This window comes from Sander vitreus, chromosome 3 (assembly GCF_031162955.1).
Source record: "Sander vitreus isolate 19-12246 chromosome 3, sanVit1, whole genome shotgun sequence".
Lineage (NCBI taxonomy): Eukaryota > Metazoa > Chordata > Actinopteri > Perciformes > Percidae > Sander > Sander vitreus.
The window spans coordinates 16,501,698-16,515,554 of NC_135857.1; the positions used below are offsets into that span (position 1 = coordinate 16,501,698).

The 13,857-nt window shown below is 40.1% G+C and overlaps 1 protein-coding gene across 2 annotated transcripts; it reads right to left on the minus strand.

The window, feature by feature from the left end:
- Positions 1-814: 814 nt before the first annotated feature.
- On the minus strand, positions 815-12,626 carry ccdc92ba (coiled-coil domain containing 92Ba). Of its 2 annotated transcripts, XM_078246266.1 has the most exons (5): positions 12,153-12,625; positions 11,676-11,816; positions 6,606-6,653; positions 3,636-4,391; positions 815-1,619 (listed from the first exon to the last, which is right to left on the minus strand). In XM_078246266.1, the coding sequence occupies exons 2-4, from the start codon at positions 11,806-11,808 to the stop codon at positions 3,673-3,675; spliced, it is 900 nt and encodes a 299-aa protein (XP_078102392.1). In that variant the 5' UTR covers positions 11,809-11,816; positions 12,153-12,625; the 3' UTR covers positions 815-1,619; positions 3,636-3,672. The 2 variants fall into 2 exon arrangements, with proteins under 2 accessions (XP_078102392.1, XP_078102390.1); XM_078246264.1 differs by having other exon boundaries at positions 815-4,391; positions 12,153-12,626.
- Between the last annotated feature and the right edge of the window lie 1,231 nt (positions 12,627-13,857).

Genomic DNA, 13,857 nt, shown 5'->3' on the forward strand with positions numbered 1-13,857 from the left:
AAAATCATATGAAAGTAAATTCCACGCCTAAGGATAGTAAAAGAAACCACTTGTTACTCTCATTTGTTACTCTGCTTCCTCCATCCGCCACTGTAAGGTGAGCACAATTGAAGTAATTATGTGTTAGATTGTCAGACAGTATTAATAAGCCTAGTAAAGGAAAGCTGCCTGCAGCAACATTTTTAAAGATTAAGTATTCACTCAGTCAAAGATACAAACTGTAATTGTAAAATATTACTATTCATAATTATACTTATTCAATGATAATTTCAATACTTATTTTTCACAAACGTGAAATGTGATTTCTGTCTCCCAAAGGACTCGACAATGACCCATTCTATTATTATATTAAGAAAAGTACAGATAAATCCATTCCTCTTTACCCAACAAAGAGCCAGTTTGGGCTTAAAACAATTTTCTTAATGTAATAAAGAAGAATTTTGCAGGATGCATATAACAGTATAATGAGTCTTTAAGGAGATAAAAGATCCTTCTCTTACAAAAAAATACTGAGAAAATGAGTCTGGTGTGAGCGCTTTCTCAGAAGGATTCAAAGCATTTAAATTGTACATATTTAAATGGCCATAATAATGTTTTATCATTCACACTGAATTACTGCAGATAATGTAAAGGAGAATCATGTATTGAACAATCTCAATAATGACATATGTTTAATGACATGATCCAGCTCCATATTTCTGTGAAAAGGGAAATCATTTAATTTATTCACCTTCACATTTATTATCTGCTTCTTTAAAAACATGTTTTTGTCTGGTAAGCTTCTAAGCAACAATAAGGAGGCAGGCAGCAGATAGACAATCCTTCATTTTATTCCAATCATGTGTACAGTAGATCACTATAGAAAGCTAACACAGTATATGCGGTAATCAGTTTATGCTCACCCAAGGACCAAACCATACAACAATCCAGAGCAACATCTCCATGTTGGGCACCACACCGCATTATTGCTAGAGACCACATAACATGTCAAACAAGATGCTTCATGGTGCCACATACGGTCCACTGAAATGTTTCTCTAAGATGCAAAATGAACGGATTCAACCTCAACCAGGACTGACCACAAGGACAAGACCTGGACAAGAAGCTGCTGACATTTTGTTATAATTATTACTATGAGGATTAAGGTTATTATAAAGGCGTTTAGAAAGATGGAAGACATTCTCTGTGTGTGTGAGAACAATTATCTACTTTCTTGCTTTGTTCTGAGATGTACTGTGATATGCTCTGAAGAGTAGAAAAAGCAAATCAGGTGGTGAAGACTTACTCTCTTAAGCTGAAACATTTATGAAAAGACATCTTCATTAAGGCATCACACCATTCGTCTTCATGTTAATTTGACTGGTGGGCCTCTTTGGCTCATTAGCATTTTCCTTCAAAGCAGACAAACGAGTCAACAGTCTCTGTAGCTGTATACGGCAACCAGTATTTTGATTGATTTATCCAAGTTGTTACATAATACCAAAGTATAGATAATGTGAGATGTAGTATGCAGGATGCCAGTTTATTATTATGAAAGGTGGGTGGAGAGTGTAATCTACCTGCCGCTTTATTTGGATGACATGTGGAGTGATGAAGTCTAACAGTCTAAGTTCAGGATCCTGTTGGAAAAAACAAATATTTTTAAACCAGACAGTTTTGTACCTTTATCCAAGCTTTCTCATAAAACTTGAGGAAGAATAGTGCACACAGTCATGCTAATGGCTAACCAGCTTTGCATTTTTACTAAAAAGAAGACGGGTTTAGTTCGTTTTCATCCAGACAGTCTCATGTGGCATAATAATAAGCCCATTTGTTTAACGCTGCTTCACAAGCAGCATGTCATCGATTCCTCACTTGGATATGCCTCCTATACATTTTAACAAAACAATTAATCACTTAAAGATTCAGTGACAATCAACAGAAATAATCAATTTCACAATTTGGAAAAATATTAAGCAAAACATACTGGGCTCAACAATTACAAAATACAAAGTTAAACAATCATAAATTCTATTTTAACACATCAAGTGTCCTTAAACCGGCCGACGTAACCTATTAATAATATATAAATATATTGATATATTGCTTTATTGAGGATATACTGCTAAAACATAATGCTAAACTTCTAACCGGTAGCTGCAGAGGGCAAGAAAAGCCTCACAGCACCTAATCACAATTAAAGTCAGTCTTACAGGAAGGCTTGTTTCAAAGACGATGCTCAGTTGAGTCATGGCTCAAGTATAAATCAACCATGACACAGCCTTGAATCAGAAATAACTGAGGTGCCACATTACATACCGAAAACATTTAAATGCAAATCCCAAAGAGTCCTATAAAAGTGAAACAAAAGGAAACTATAAATACTACAGTACATAGAAAGGTCTTAAATATCCACACTGTGTTTCCTGTATCCACAGCTCCTCTATTATAAGGCAGCAATTAAAGTAGGGTATTGAATGAACAACTATAAAGCAGTTAAAATATAGTCAATATAGGTGTTAATGTGGTCTTTCTTATACTGCTTTTTTTCCAAGTTGCCATTTGCTCCTTGTTACGCTAGGGGCCACCATGTGCACGTGTTTTGATAACAGAGGACACACACACACACACACACACACAGCTTCCTGCTGAGCCTGCCTGCTTGTCATTTACAGTAAACAGTCACTGTCTTGGTGTGCATTGTGATGCAGCTACTTTGGGAATTTGCGTAGCCTAAAATGGAAAAGGAACAAAATGCAAACAGACCAAATCAATCAGACTTCAGTTGAAAACACACCAAACATTCTAGTCCTGTTCTTGTTTTTCCATTTTTCCTGAGGGGAAACGAAACCTTGACACAACAGCCTCAAACACAATCTAGTTGAAGTAGTAGTCTTGTGTGTGTGTGTGTGTGTGTGTGTGTGTGTGTGTGTGTGTGTGTGTGTGTGTGTGTGTGTGTGTGTGTGTGTGTGTGTTTAGTACACAAACCACACCTGAGTTAAACATTGACACAACACCGGAATTTTGTGTCCTGATAAAAAAAATAATTCATGGACATATTCCAGCCTATCAAATATGAATATTTACTGTGTTTAAGGTATAAATTATTATACAGATAAAATGGATCTACTGTATTTTATTGGAAGTTATCGTTTTTCTAATCAGTTTCTAATTTCTAGTTTAGTTTTGAATTTTGTACACACCTTCCAATCAACATTTTTGGACATGGAGGACTCACACAGACGTGCACATTACTACTTCAGATATTTTCAGCTGTGACTCAGTCAGGGGCCACACAAACGTTTGGTTGATTTATGGTTGCCCTTGAAAGCTCACAGTTGGTTGGGCTACAACAACACATCGGCTTGTAGTCCACCTAAAATGGCTGCTACCACTCACCATCACCATAGATCAAAAAGGGGTTGCTTTGAAATAAAGGGCCCCACGTAATACTGAGCTGTGACACCAGTGTAAACAGATAATTCATTACACTTAATTTAAGACGGACACTGAGTTTTGCTTTGCAAGTTATTTAGGGTTATTTTAAAGTAAATATTAAGTGTAATATAATTAATTAGCTAAAACTTAGTATAAACTCAGTCAAGGTGCAGAACAACAGTTAACAGCATTAACAGTCTGACAGAAGATAATCATACCGTGATCAAACTGCAGTTAAAAGTGCAGTTCACATCGCTAATCAGCCTTCGTCTCAGCAGCAGGGGGCGCTGCAGCTGAAGACACCAGTCTGGCAGCTTCACCCTGGGGCTCCACTGGCCCCTCTCCGCCTCCTTCCTCCTCATCCTCCTTCTCCAGGCTTAGTGGAGGGTGTCTTTGTGCCACAGTGTGCCTGGAACGAGCCCTGTGCCTTCGAGGGTGGAGGAAAAGTGCGGGGTCCGGCATCGCTGTGGGCTCTGCGGGGCCCATTACTTTCTCTATGGGCACACACTCCCTGGCACGCTCCACTCTTGAAGACGCCCTGGCGCTCTTACGCTTGGGTTTAACCACAGGAGAGGAAGGGGAGGCTCCTGACGGCATCTGTTGAGAAACAGAGTTCTGCTCTGCGCCATACTGGCCCCCCTGACTGTTGATTCGGGCGAGGAGTCCCTGCCTCTGCTGCATCCGCTGGTGGTGCAGTTTCTGCCTGGCAGCATGCAGCTGGAAGGAGAGGTATGCTGCTGCTTCCGTTTGCTTCTGCAGCTCCGTGTTAAGGATGGTGGAACAGTGGCTGCGGCGTTTTAGCTCCTCCAGGAAATGGCGCTCCTTTTCCTTGAGATTGGCTCTGAGGGCTCCCACCAAAGTCCCTTTGTGACTCAACTCTTCACGAAGTTCTCCTAAGGTGCACTCCTGCTCGGCCAGGCGGCTCTCCACGTCCCAACAGCGGGCCTCCAGGAGCTCTTCTTCCTCCTGTAACTCTGACACAGAGATGGACCAGAAATACAAGTGTTAAATACCTGCAAGAATGTGGCCGGGTTAGCTCAGTTGGTAGAGCGGACGCACATATATAGAGGTTTACTCCTCGACGCGGTCTAAAAATGCCCAAAAAATTATATAAATATATATATATATATATATATATATATATATATATATATATATATATATATATATAACTTAAAATTAAGAGTTCCCATACATATATAATTGTAAAATGTGCCTACCTGCTACATAGTGTATCTATATACAAATAGTTCTTTCCACAAACTACTACAATGTACAACAAAATCAGCACATATACTGTATACAGTATATACAAACCATACACAGCATATCCACACAGTTTAATATACTTTGTACATTACCATAGAGGCACATTACTTATCTTGCCTCAAAGAGCATCTCATAATCTGAAAATGGTACAGTATGGTGGCTTTAGAGCTGGTCCATGAAATAACACACATATATGGAAAAGGTCATCTCCATACTACAGCTGGGCAATATATCAATATTTAGTCTTTATCATTCATGTCAATCATATTTTGGGATTTTTTTTTAAAGATAGATTCATGATACACACATTTGTCTTTTACATAAAGCCAGTCTTTGCAATCTGACAAAACATTAAAACTATTTAGGCCTCCTCTCCACATTCACGTCAACCTCTCTGGCAACGCCAGGTTTAACGCAGTATTCTATTTATTGTTCTCTTTTTTTTGCTTTCGTAGACAACATTTGTGCTCTTTCATTCCAGTAAAATATCCCAGAGGAGAGGGAGGTATGGATGAAAAGCCAGTGCAGCAACCTTGGTGCTGACTGAGCTGGAGATTGCCAGAGGAGACGGAGATTACATCCACAGAGGCCGGACTGATGCCTCTCCCCATAGAAACAGGTCAGGTTTGCAGGGTAAGAGAATCCCAAAGGGTGGAGGGAGGTTTGACGAGTCCTGGAGGTGAACCTATAAAGTCTGGAATCCATATTAGGCTTAGAAGTAATAGGGTGCTTTATACACAATAAAAGCATTGGGTATTTTCACTTAACTCTCTCTTATTTTTCTGTCTGACTGTGTGACTTCCATTTATCATACTGAGTACTTTTTCATCTGTGATCTTTTCGTTCTCTAGCATCTCTGCCCTTCCTTCTATTTCCCGGATCTTCTCTCTTTCTCCCTCGGTCTACCAGGATGGATCCTCTGAGGACTGATCAGTCTTAGGTTTTCTGTCGCCATCACCACACCCAGGTTGAGCTCATATGCTAACTTTAGATTACAGTACCTAATGTGATCTTCATATTTTTCCATACCCCTCCTCCTCCACGTCTGTAGCTGACCGCATCCTGCCGCCTTGCCTTTTCCCTTAAATGCTCTCCTCACTACCTCTCATTACCTCTCTCCTTCCACCTCTTCCTCTATCCTTTTTCCTGGCTCTACGTCTCTCTTGTTCTCAGCAAAGTCTTGTAAGTGGATACCCCCTCTGGGACAACGAGGAAAAACGAGAGCAGAGAAAGAAAAAGAGGATGGATCAATTTTTCAGGGTGGGAGGAGAAGAGAGCCGTGCTATATTGATGGATTGGGGGATAACCTGTCCTGAAAAAAGGAGATGGGGCCTAATGGCTGAATAATGCAGCCAAGCAGGATTCCCTCCCCCCTAACTATGTACAAGCACATTCACATAGCATTTTGAGTTCTCTTCTCCTGCTCTGTCTTTAATTCGCTGTGACAAAATGGTGCCTATCTCTGCAGACACCACAAATGGTCCTGCAAATGTCAGCTATGAGCCAAATATGTTGAGGCATGCTGTCTTTGTAGCTGTGTCAGTATCTTGACAGCGAGCACGGACCCCCATACAGCTGTGAACATATCCTTTTATACAGAAAAACAGGGTAACACAGATATACTTTCCACCCATGATCTGTGTTGTGTATGGTTTGCCAGATAAGTCATCCCCCTACTTGCGGGTAAGGAGAGAGAGAGAGAGAGATATATATAGGGAGGCAGGGATCTATCCCCTTGGGGATGGGAGGGTGGGAAGGACAGAAGGGGGGCAGAGAGGGATGCTGGCGTCGAGTTACGGTGGATTGGGGGTTGAGATGTAAACATGTCTGTTTTTTTGTCTCCAGTGTAGACGGAGAGCTGATGCATGATGGAGGTGTGTGATTAGATGAGCATTAAAGGGATTTTGTTTTTAACATACCCATTTGGTTTCTGCCTGGAGGCTTCACCTTTAGATCACTTGTCAACTCTGTAAAACACAAGAGAAAGACAAAACCACAGGAGAGAGCCAGTAAAGAGACAGGAATTAGAAATAAACAACACATGAAATCATATTGTAGAGCTTAAATACAGATGCTCAATGTTGCTGAAATGTCTTAACAAAGCTGTATGCTGAGATTTTCTGTTTGCTGCTGCTGGTTAACATAACAGATGCTTGATGCGGTTTCCAGCATATTTTCAGTGAGCTCATACATAATTTATGAAGCTAAATCTGAAACTTTACATCAAAGACTGTTTGTCACAGACTTGGCCAATGATGTCCTGTTACATTACTGGAGAAAAAAACTCTCTTTACTGCAACCTCAATAACATATTAGCATTATTAGCATTCCTTACTGAAATCAATATTCACTTAAATAAAAACGACTGGCTGTGCAATCTGTTTCCAGAGGAAAATGCAAACCAAACAAATAGGAATCCAAAGAAGTTGAGTTAAATTACTTGCCATTAAGCAATATAAGCAGGTGATACGTGCCTTTGTCTGGAGAACTGGCCAATATAGATGTTCTCAAGTGATTTCTTATAAGGTTTTTTTGTAAAGTTTTTGACTTTCTCTTGTGTACTGTATACTGAATACTGTTTGTGTCATGTTGTAGATGTATTGTATGCCTTGCATTAGTGGATGGCCTTTGCATCCATTTGTCTTATGCCATAAAAAAACATTCAGCAGCTTTCCTGTGTCAATGCTCGACTGGACAATAAAACCATGATTGTATGACAGTGCAGGAAGTAATAATAGAGCTGAATGGTGTTACTATGAGATACCCCACCAACAAGATTAGGGTTATCCAAACATTACTAGATACTGGATGGATTATATCTCATGTCAGTGCATCACAGCAACTATTGGTCTATGTTTCTGGGAAGATAATGTATCAGACTGGTGGACTCAGTTATTAGCAGGGTTGGATTGTCCCAGATAAAAAATATTTCAGCTTAGAGTCTGTGACAGGGTTGCAGGGGATCACACTGCTGGTCGTGTCTGGTCTGTAAGTCATTTGGATTGTCATTCAGGGCGTCCGGACTGCAGGGAAATCTCGACATTCAGCTTTCAGCACACACTCATACACAGGGATGTGTCTGTGTGTGTGTGGCTCCCGTAGTTTTAGATGAATGTGCCCTGGATTTGTCCTATTTTAATTTTCCAAAGCCAGAAATGTGTTCAATCAGCCATTGGTGATGATCGTAAACTAGTTTATTTTTTTTGAAAGGAAAATGCCATCATTTTAAATCTATAACTCTCTAATAACACTCACTTACTTAGACATTTACTATAACTATAAAGCGGAATCTAGAACAGCAGGTGTGTTATTTGTCGCCTTTCTTCTTCTCTTGCTCTCCCTGTCACACCCTTTCTCCTTCCCTCTGCAGTCAGCATAACACGCCCACCCATGCAGCTGTCATGAAGAAAGAAAGACAGAGGGGATGAAGAGGGTGGGAAGACAGATAGTAGGGAAGAAAGGAACGAAGGAAGGAAGGGAGAGATAGAGGAACCCCAGATAGGCAGTACTAGACAGACAGACTCGCTGATTGCTTTGTGACTGACTTTGAGTGGGCGGGTTGGCTCAGTGGGTAGAGCAGGCGCACATATACTGAGAGGTTTATGCCTCGACGCAGAGGTTCAGGGTTTGAATCCGACCTGTGATGATTTCCTGCATGTCTTCCCTCTCTCTCTCTCTCCCCTTTCTCACCTAGCTGTCCTATCAAATAAAGGTGGAAAAAATATATATATATATATGGGAGACTTTGAGAGGTCCTGTTTTCCAGTCATTATCCTCATTCACGAGTGCCAGAATAACGAGTCATGAAGTTAATTTAAGTCAGCTCTAGGAACTATTTTTTTTTAAACAGTCAAACAATGAAAACGAGAAGCTCATTACATCGCAGCATCCAGTGTGTGTAATGATTTGTAGGTCTTGTGAGGCTTATCTCCTACAGCCTCAGTGAGGTTTTTGTTTCATGGCTCAACCTTGAATATTGCAAACATATCTTGAAGGACACACACACACACACACACACACACACACATACACACACCTACTTTATTTCTATGACACACATAAATACATTGTATCAGAGAAGACAAAGCAGAAGACAAACATTGATTTAGCTTGATGTTCAAGAAGACCGAAGAGCGTAAGAGCCTTTATGGAGATGAGAATGAGAGTTTAAAACAATAAAAAAAAAAAAAAGTCAGCAGTACAAAGGCAGAGCTAATAATATGCATGGCAACATCGTCAGCTCAACCTTGCAGTATCCTTCCAGGCTTCACATTAGTGAGTTGGCAGCAAACGCCCATCTCACCTAGCTTCCAAGCCATCCTCCAGACTCTTCATCACCTCATTTTTATATCTCTGAACCTCTTTGAAAACAATCCAAAAACTGAGCGAATGACAAGTTATACATGCTGTCAAAATGTATCATGGACTCAAAACTACTGAGAAGCAGAAAGGATGCCTGTCAGGCAATACTGTACATCTGCAAGTAGTAGTCCTCTCTGTGACTCAAAGCCTGAGAATAAATAATTTCCCTGGGAGGACGAGTGATAGCCAGAGCCCACTACGCTACTGGCTGGCCTGCACTACCATCCAGGCAGAGTGCCTCATCAACCCCTGAGCTTTCTAGGACACAACTGTGGACAGCTGCCCAAAAACAAAGTGTACAACTTGAAAACTTGAAAGATGTAAAAGGCACCAAAACACACTGCTTTCTAAAAGATACGGTCTGACATGACAAAAAGTATCCCATATATTCTTGCTTCACACCTAACTGTGAAAAACATCATAGTGCACATAGGGACCAACAAGACTTTGCTGAACCACTGAACACACTCAGGTCCTTGTGGGCCCTCTAGCACCAGCCAGAAGAGAACATGACAGATGGTTTTCAACTGCATGTACCCAACATTGAGTGCACTTTATTGACAATTTCAACTTTTTCTGGGACCACAGACATATTTTCAGAACAGATGGAGTTCGCCAGGACAAATCAGGAGTCAAATTGTTCACCTCTAACCTATTTTACTTCTTGTGTCACCCATCTGTTCCCTCTGCAAAGGACAAAAGGAAACTAAACAATGACAAGACAATGTTAAAGCTAGTGTTAAAGACAAAGCCAGATGTCTTGGTGTAGTCTTGGACTCAGGCCTACATTTTAACATCCACTGTCTTTTTTGCCTTGTGTTTCTTGTCCTATGCAAAGCACTTTAAATGGCTTTGTTGTTGAAAGGTGCTATACAAAGATGTACCCTCAACGGTTCCATCAACAGATTCTACAAAACCTGGGACCCTCTGATAACTTATGTGAACAATTTCCCTGGTCTGGAACTGGAACTCTGAATGTTTCCACCTGCCCTTGGTCAGTCCTGTAATAAAGAATGTTAGGTGTACTTCTTTTTTTTAATTAATTTATTTTATTTATTTCTTTTTTTTGTCCGTCTGTTGTCTGTGACAAGTCTGTCAGGTTGATTTTGGATTTGGTCTGTCTTTGTCTTTCTCTTGTTGGGATTGTTTTTCTATGGTTATTTGTAAAATAGAGAATACGATTGTTTAATGTGATAATTGGAAAAGTACAAATAAAGTGTTTAAAAAAAAAAAAAGAAAGGTGCTATACAAATATTATTGACCAGATGTGATCGTGCAGCAGAGCTACAAAGTGATGGAGGGGGTTGTTTTCTACACTGGTTACATTGGCTCTGAGCCATCTCTCTCCCTCTCTCTCTCTCCCTCTCTCTCTCACTCTCCCACACTCACACACACACACACACACACCCCTTCCCCCCCTGCTCTCCTGCCTGTATTTGTTAACCACAATCCTGTTCATATGGATTAACCATGATGGAAATGTTGAACGCATCTCTCTGAGGATGTATTGTGTGATAATAGTAAAAAAAAATAAGGAAAGCCTCCAGGAATGAATAAAAATAGAACATTCTCACAATGATATTTTATTATAGTAACACAAAAGTGTGTGTGTGTGTGTGTGTGTGTGCGTGTGTGTGTGTGTGTGTGTGTGTGTGTGTGTGATCATATGCACTTGCTTGCTTGATTAAATGGACGGCATATCCATTAGGCCCAAAACAGGAAATGATGCAATTGTAGCATGACATCACCATGTAGTCATTGTCTGGCATTGATTGATGATGCCGACACACACATCGGATGAACAATGAGGCCTGTATGCACATGGGGAGATGTAGTTTCTCTACTTGAGATAAAAAAAAAAAAATGACAATAACTGCACTGCAGATTGTAATTAAATAAAGAGTCAAAACATTAGCTTAGGTTCCTTCCAAAATTAAATATTGATCATGTGTTCCATCAAGGGGAAATCATTGATGAGCTTCAGGTTATCTTAGGCTCTACCTGGATACAATCATATTTGGGTGCAGGCTTAATGGATTATAACAAAGGTAAAAACAAAACTGCCTTCTATTCAGTATTACATCAAGCCTTTAATTAAACATCTCTGTAAAGCTTCTCTCTGAGGGTACAAGAGGGACACTCTAATGTGAGCTCATTAGCGCTGAAATTATTAGACACAGAATTTCAATCAAAGATGCCAAACATCTGGTTCTGGCTTCTCAAATGTAAGGATGTATCATATATGATAGTAAATTAATATATTTGGGGTTTGGACTGCTGCTACAGGCAGTTTTAACTCATCAATTGGTTGGGGATTTCATAGACCTAACAAATGGAAAATTATAATTAGCAGATAATAGTTGCAGTCCTAGAGCCCTAGATGATAAATCAGCAAATATATAGTATCCTTACAGCTTATCTATCTATAAAGCATTAATAGATGTCTTGTCTTTAATGCCAGTGACATACATAAGCCTATACTTACAGAGTAATAGTAGTTCAAATAAGTCATATCTAAGTTCCATCGTCTAACTCAAGGGTGTATAGTTTTTGCCAATTCTTAGTCAATTAACATTTTGGGGTCACATACAAGTTTCTTGTAACAGTAACAGCAGATTGTTCCTCACCTGAGCATCGTTTCTGCAGGGAGAGGATCTCCAGGTGGAGGCCATGGAGTAAAGTGAGGTGCTCCTGCCGGAGGAACACTACGCTCCTCTCCACACTCCCGATCTGCCGAGACAGGCTGCTCTCATCAGCCATGACCAAGTCTGGAGGGACAGAGGGAGGAAACCAGAAGGATGGGAATTATTGTTTTTTTTTTCTGTTTACTTAACCAGCATCCATCTCTGCCTGTCTTCAGGAGACTACCTTTTCCAACTTCATATTACATCATATTACACTGCAAAGCTTTAACTTTAACTTTACTGGGAACATTGCTTATGTCAGCGTCAGAGAGAGGGAAGTGCAAGTTCTGTATTTAGGTCATGTGGTAGCTATAAATAAGGTATTGATGACCAGAGAAATCAGCAAAATGGGAGAAAACATGCACCTCCAGCTATATGGATAAGCCTTTGCATTAAGTCGATGCAAATGGATCTGCTTACCTTTAAATGTAATGTTAAGAGCCCAAATCTTCTAAATATGATTTGCAAGCGTTATAAAAACGTCCTCCATGCTGGCCTCCAGTACTGCTCCTAATCCTTTCGGCTGCGGCATTCAACCAAACACATCTGACCTGAAGCGTTAAAGTGGTTTCAGCTGCATGTGAGGCCGTTCGATTAAAGGACCGAGAGGCTGGTGGCGGATAGCTGCGTAGAAATGCAAAACCACCACGACGCATGGCACCGCGGTCCTCCGGCAAAACCGCTCCTTGCTGCAACATCGAGCATCATTAGGAAGAGGATGTTCTCAAATGCGTCGATATTAAAGCCCACGAGGAATGTGCGCAGTCCATTTTTCAGCATGCGCACCCTTCATCCTCGCCCCACAGACTGAGACGAGACATCAAGCTGCTGTGGACTGTGAGGCTGAGCTGGGCAATGATGAAAACAAGCCACCGTGAGCAGAACACGAGAACATCGTACGACAGAGTCAGCAGGACAGCTGATTGGAGGGACCAGCCCAAATCAGCTGTGCGCGTAAAAGGGCGCGTGGGAGTACCACAGACCGTATGTCTCTGGGGAGTGCAAAGGAAAACACAATACTGTTTTCAACAAACTTGAAAGCAACCATTTTAAAATTCCACTTGCTGTAAATCAGTAAAATTGTTTATTTTGGTACATCTTGATTTATGATTTCTGTATCATGGACAGAGACAACCCAGGCTGCTGCAGTGGTTCTCAACCTGCGGACCACGGACCTCCTGGGGGCGTCTCAGGAGTTCCTCCGTTATTTAATTCACAAGGGAAAATCCTTTGATGAAGTGCAAGTTAGAATATCATACTGAAAATATTAAATTAGATGTGAAGTAAAGAAGTAAAATGTATCTAGAATCCAAAGTAGTGGCACGTTCAAAGTTTAATTTATATAATAAAAACTTGTTTATATGGGATGAAGGAACCCTTTAAACAGCATACAACTAACAAACTAGAACTTACATTCAATCTAAATTTCAAAGTTAAATGTATTTCAAAAGTACAAGAATGAATAATTCCACTGCAAATCTTTTTCCATTGTTTCAGATAAGTGCTCTACAACTGGGGCTGCTATTTAATTTGACAATATTATATCTTTAATAGGCCTATCTATAATCTATACTATCTGACAAGTCATGACAATGTCTGACAAGGATGTTAAACAGTGCTAAAGGTTGCACGTTTGCCCAAAGAGAGAAATACAATATGTTTTGCTGATGTACTGTTATGATATACAAATACTTCAAAAGTGTTGCACTTGGTGGCAGTTCTGCACAAAATTGGTAACGTGGCAATGTAGAACATAACTAAGTATATTTACTCAAGTACTACTAGATCACTTTGATTTATGCTACTTTATACTTCTACTCTACTACATTTTTGAGGCGCGTATTTATATACGCTTTGCTCCACACTATCCAACAGCTATAGTAACCAGTCAGTTACAAATAAAATCTATGATGAGTTTATATTATATAAAATATAGCAACATTACATAAAATAGTTAAACTTAGCTCCTCCTGGACCAGCTACATTTGAATTCTTACATTTTAGTGTAATAGTAATAAAAAAATAATAATATAGCTCTGACAGGAACTATTAAACCTGCAAAATATTCAAACGCATTCAGCTGTTGGACAATAGTAAAAATACCTCTGTGTGTCATTGAAAGAAA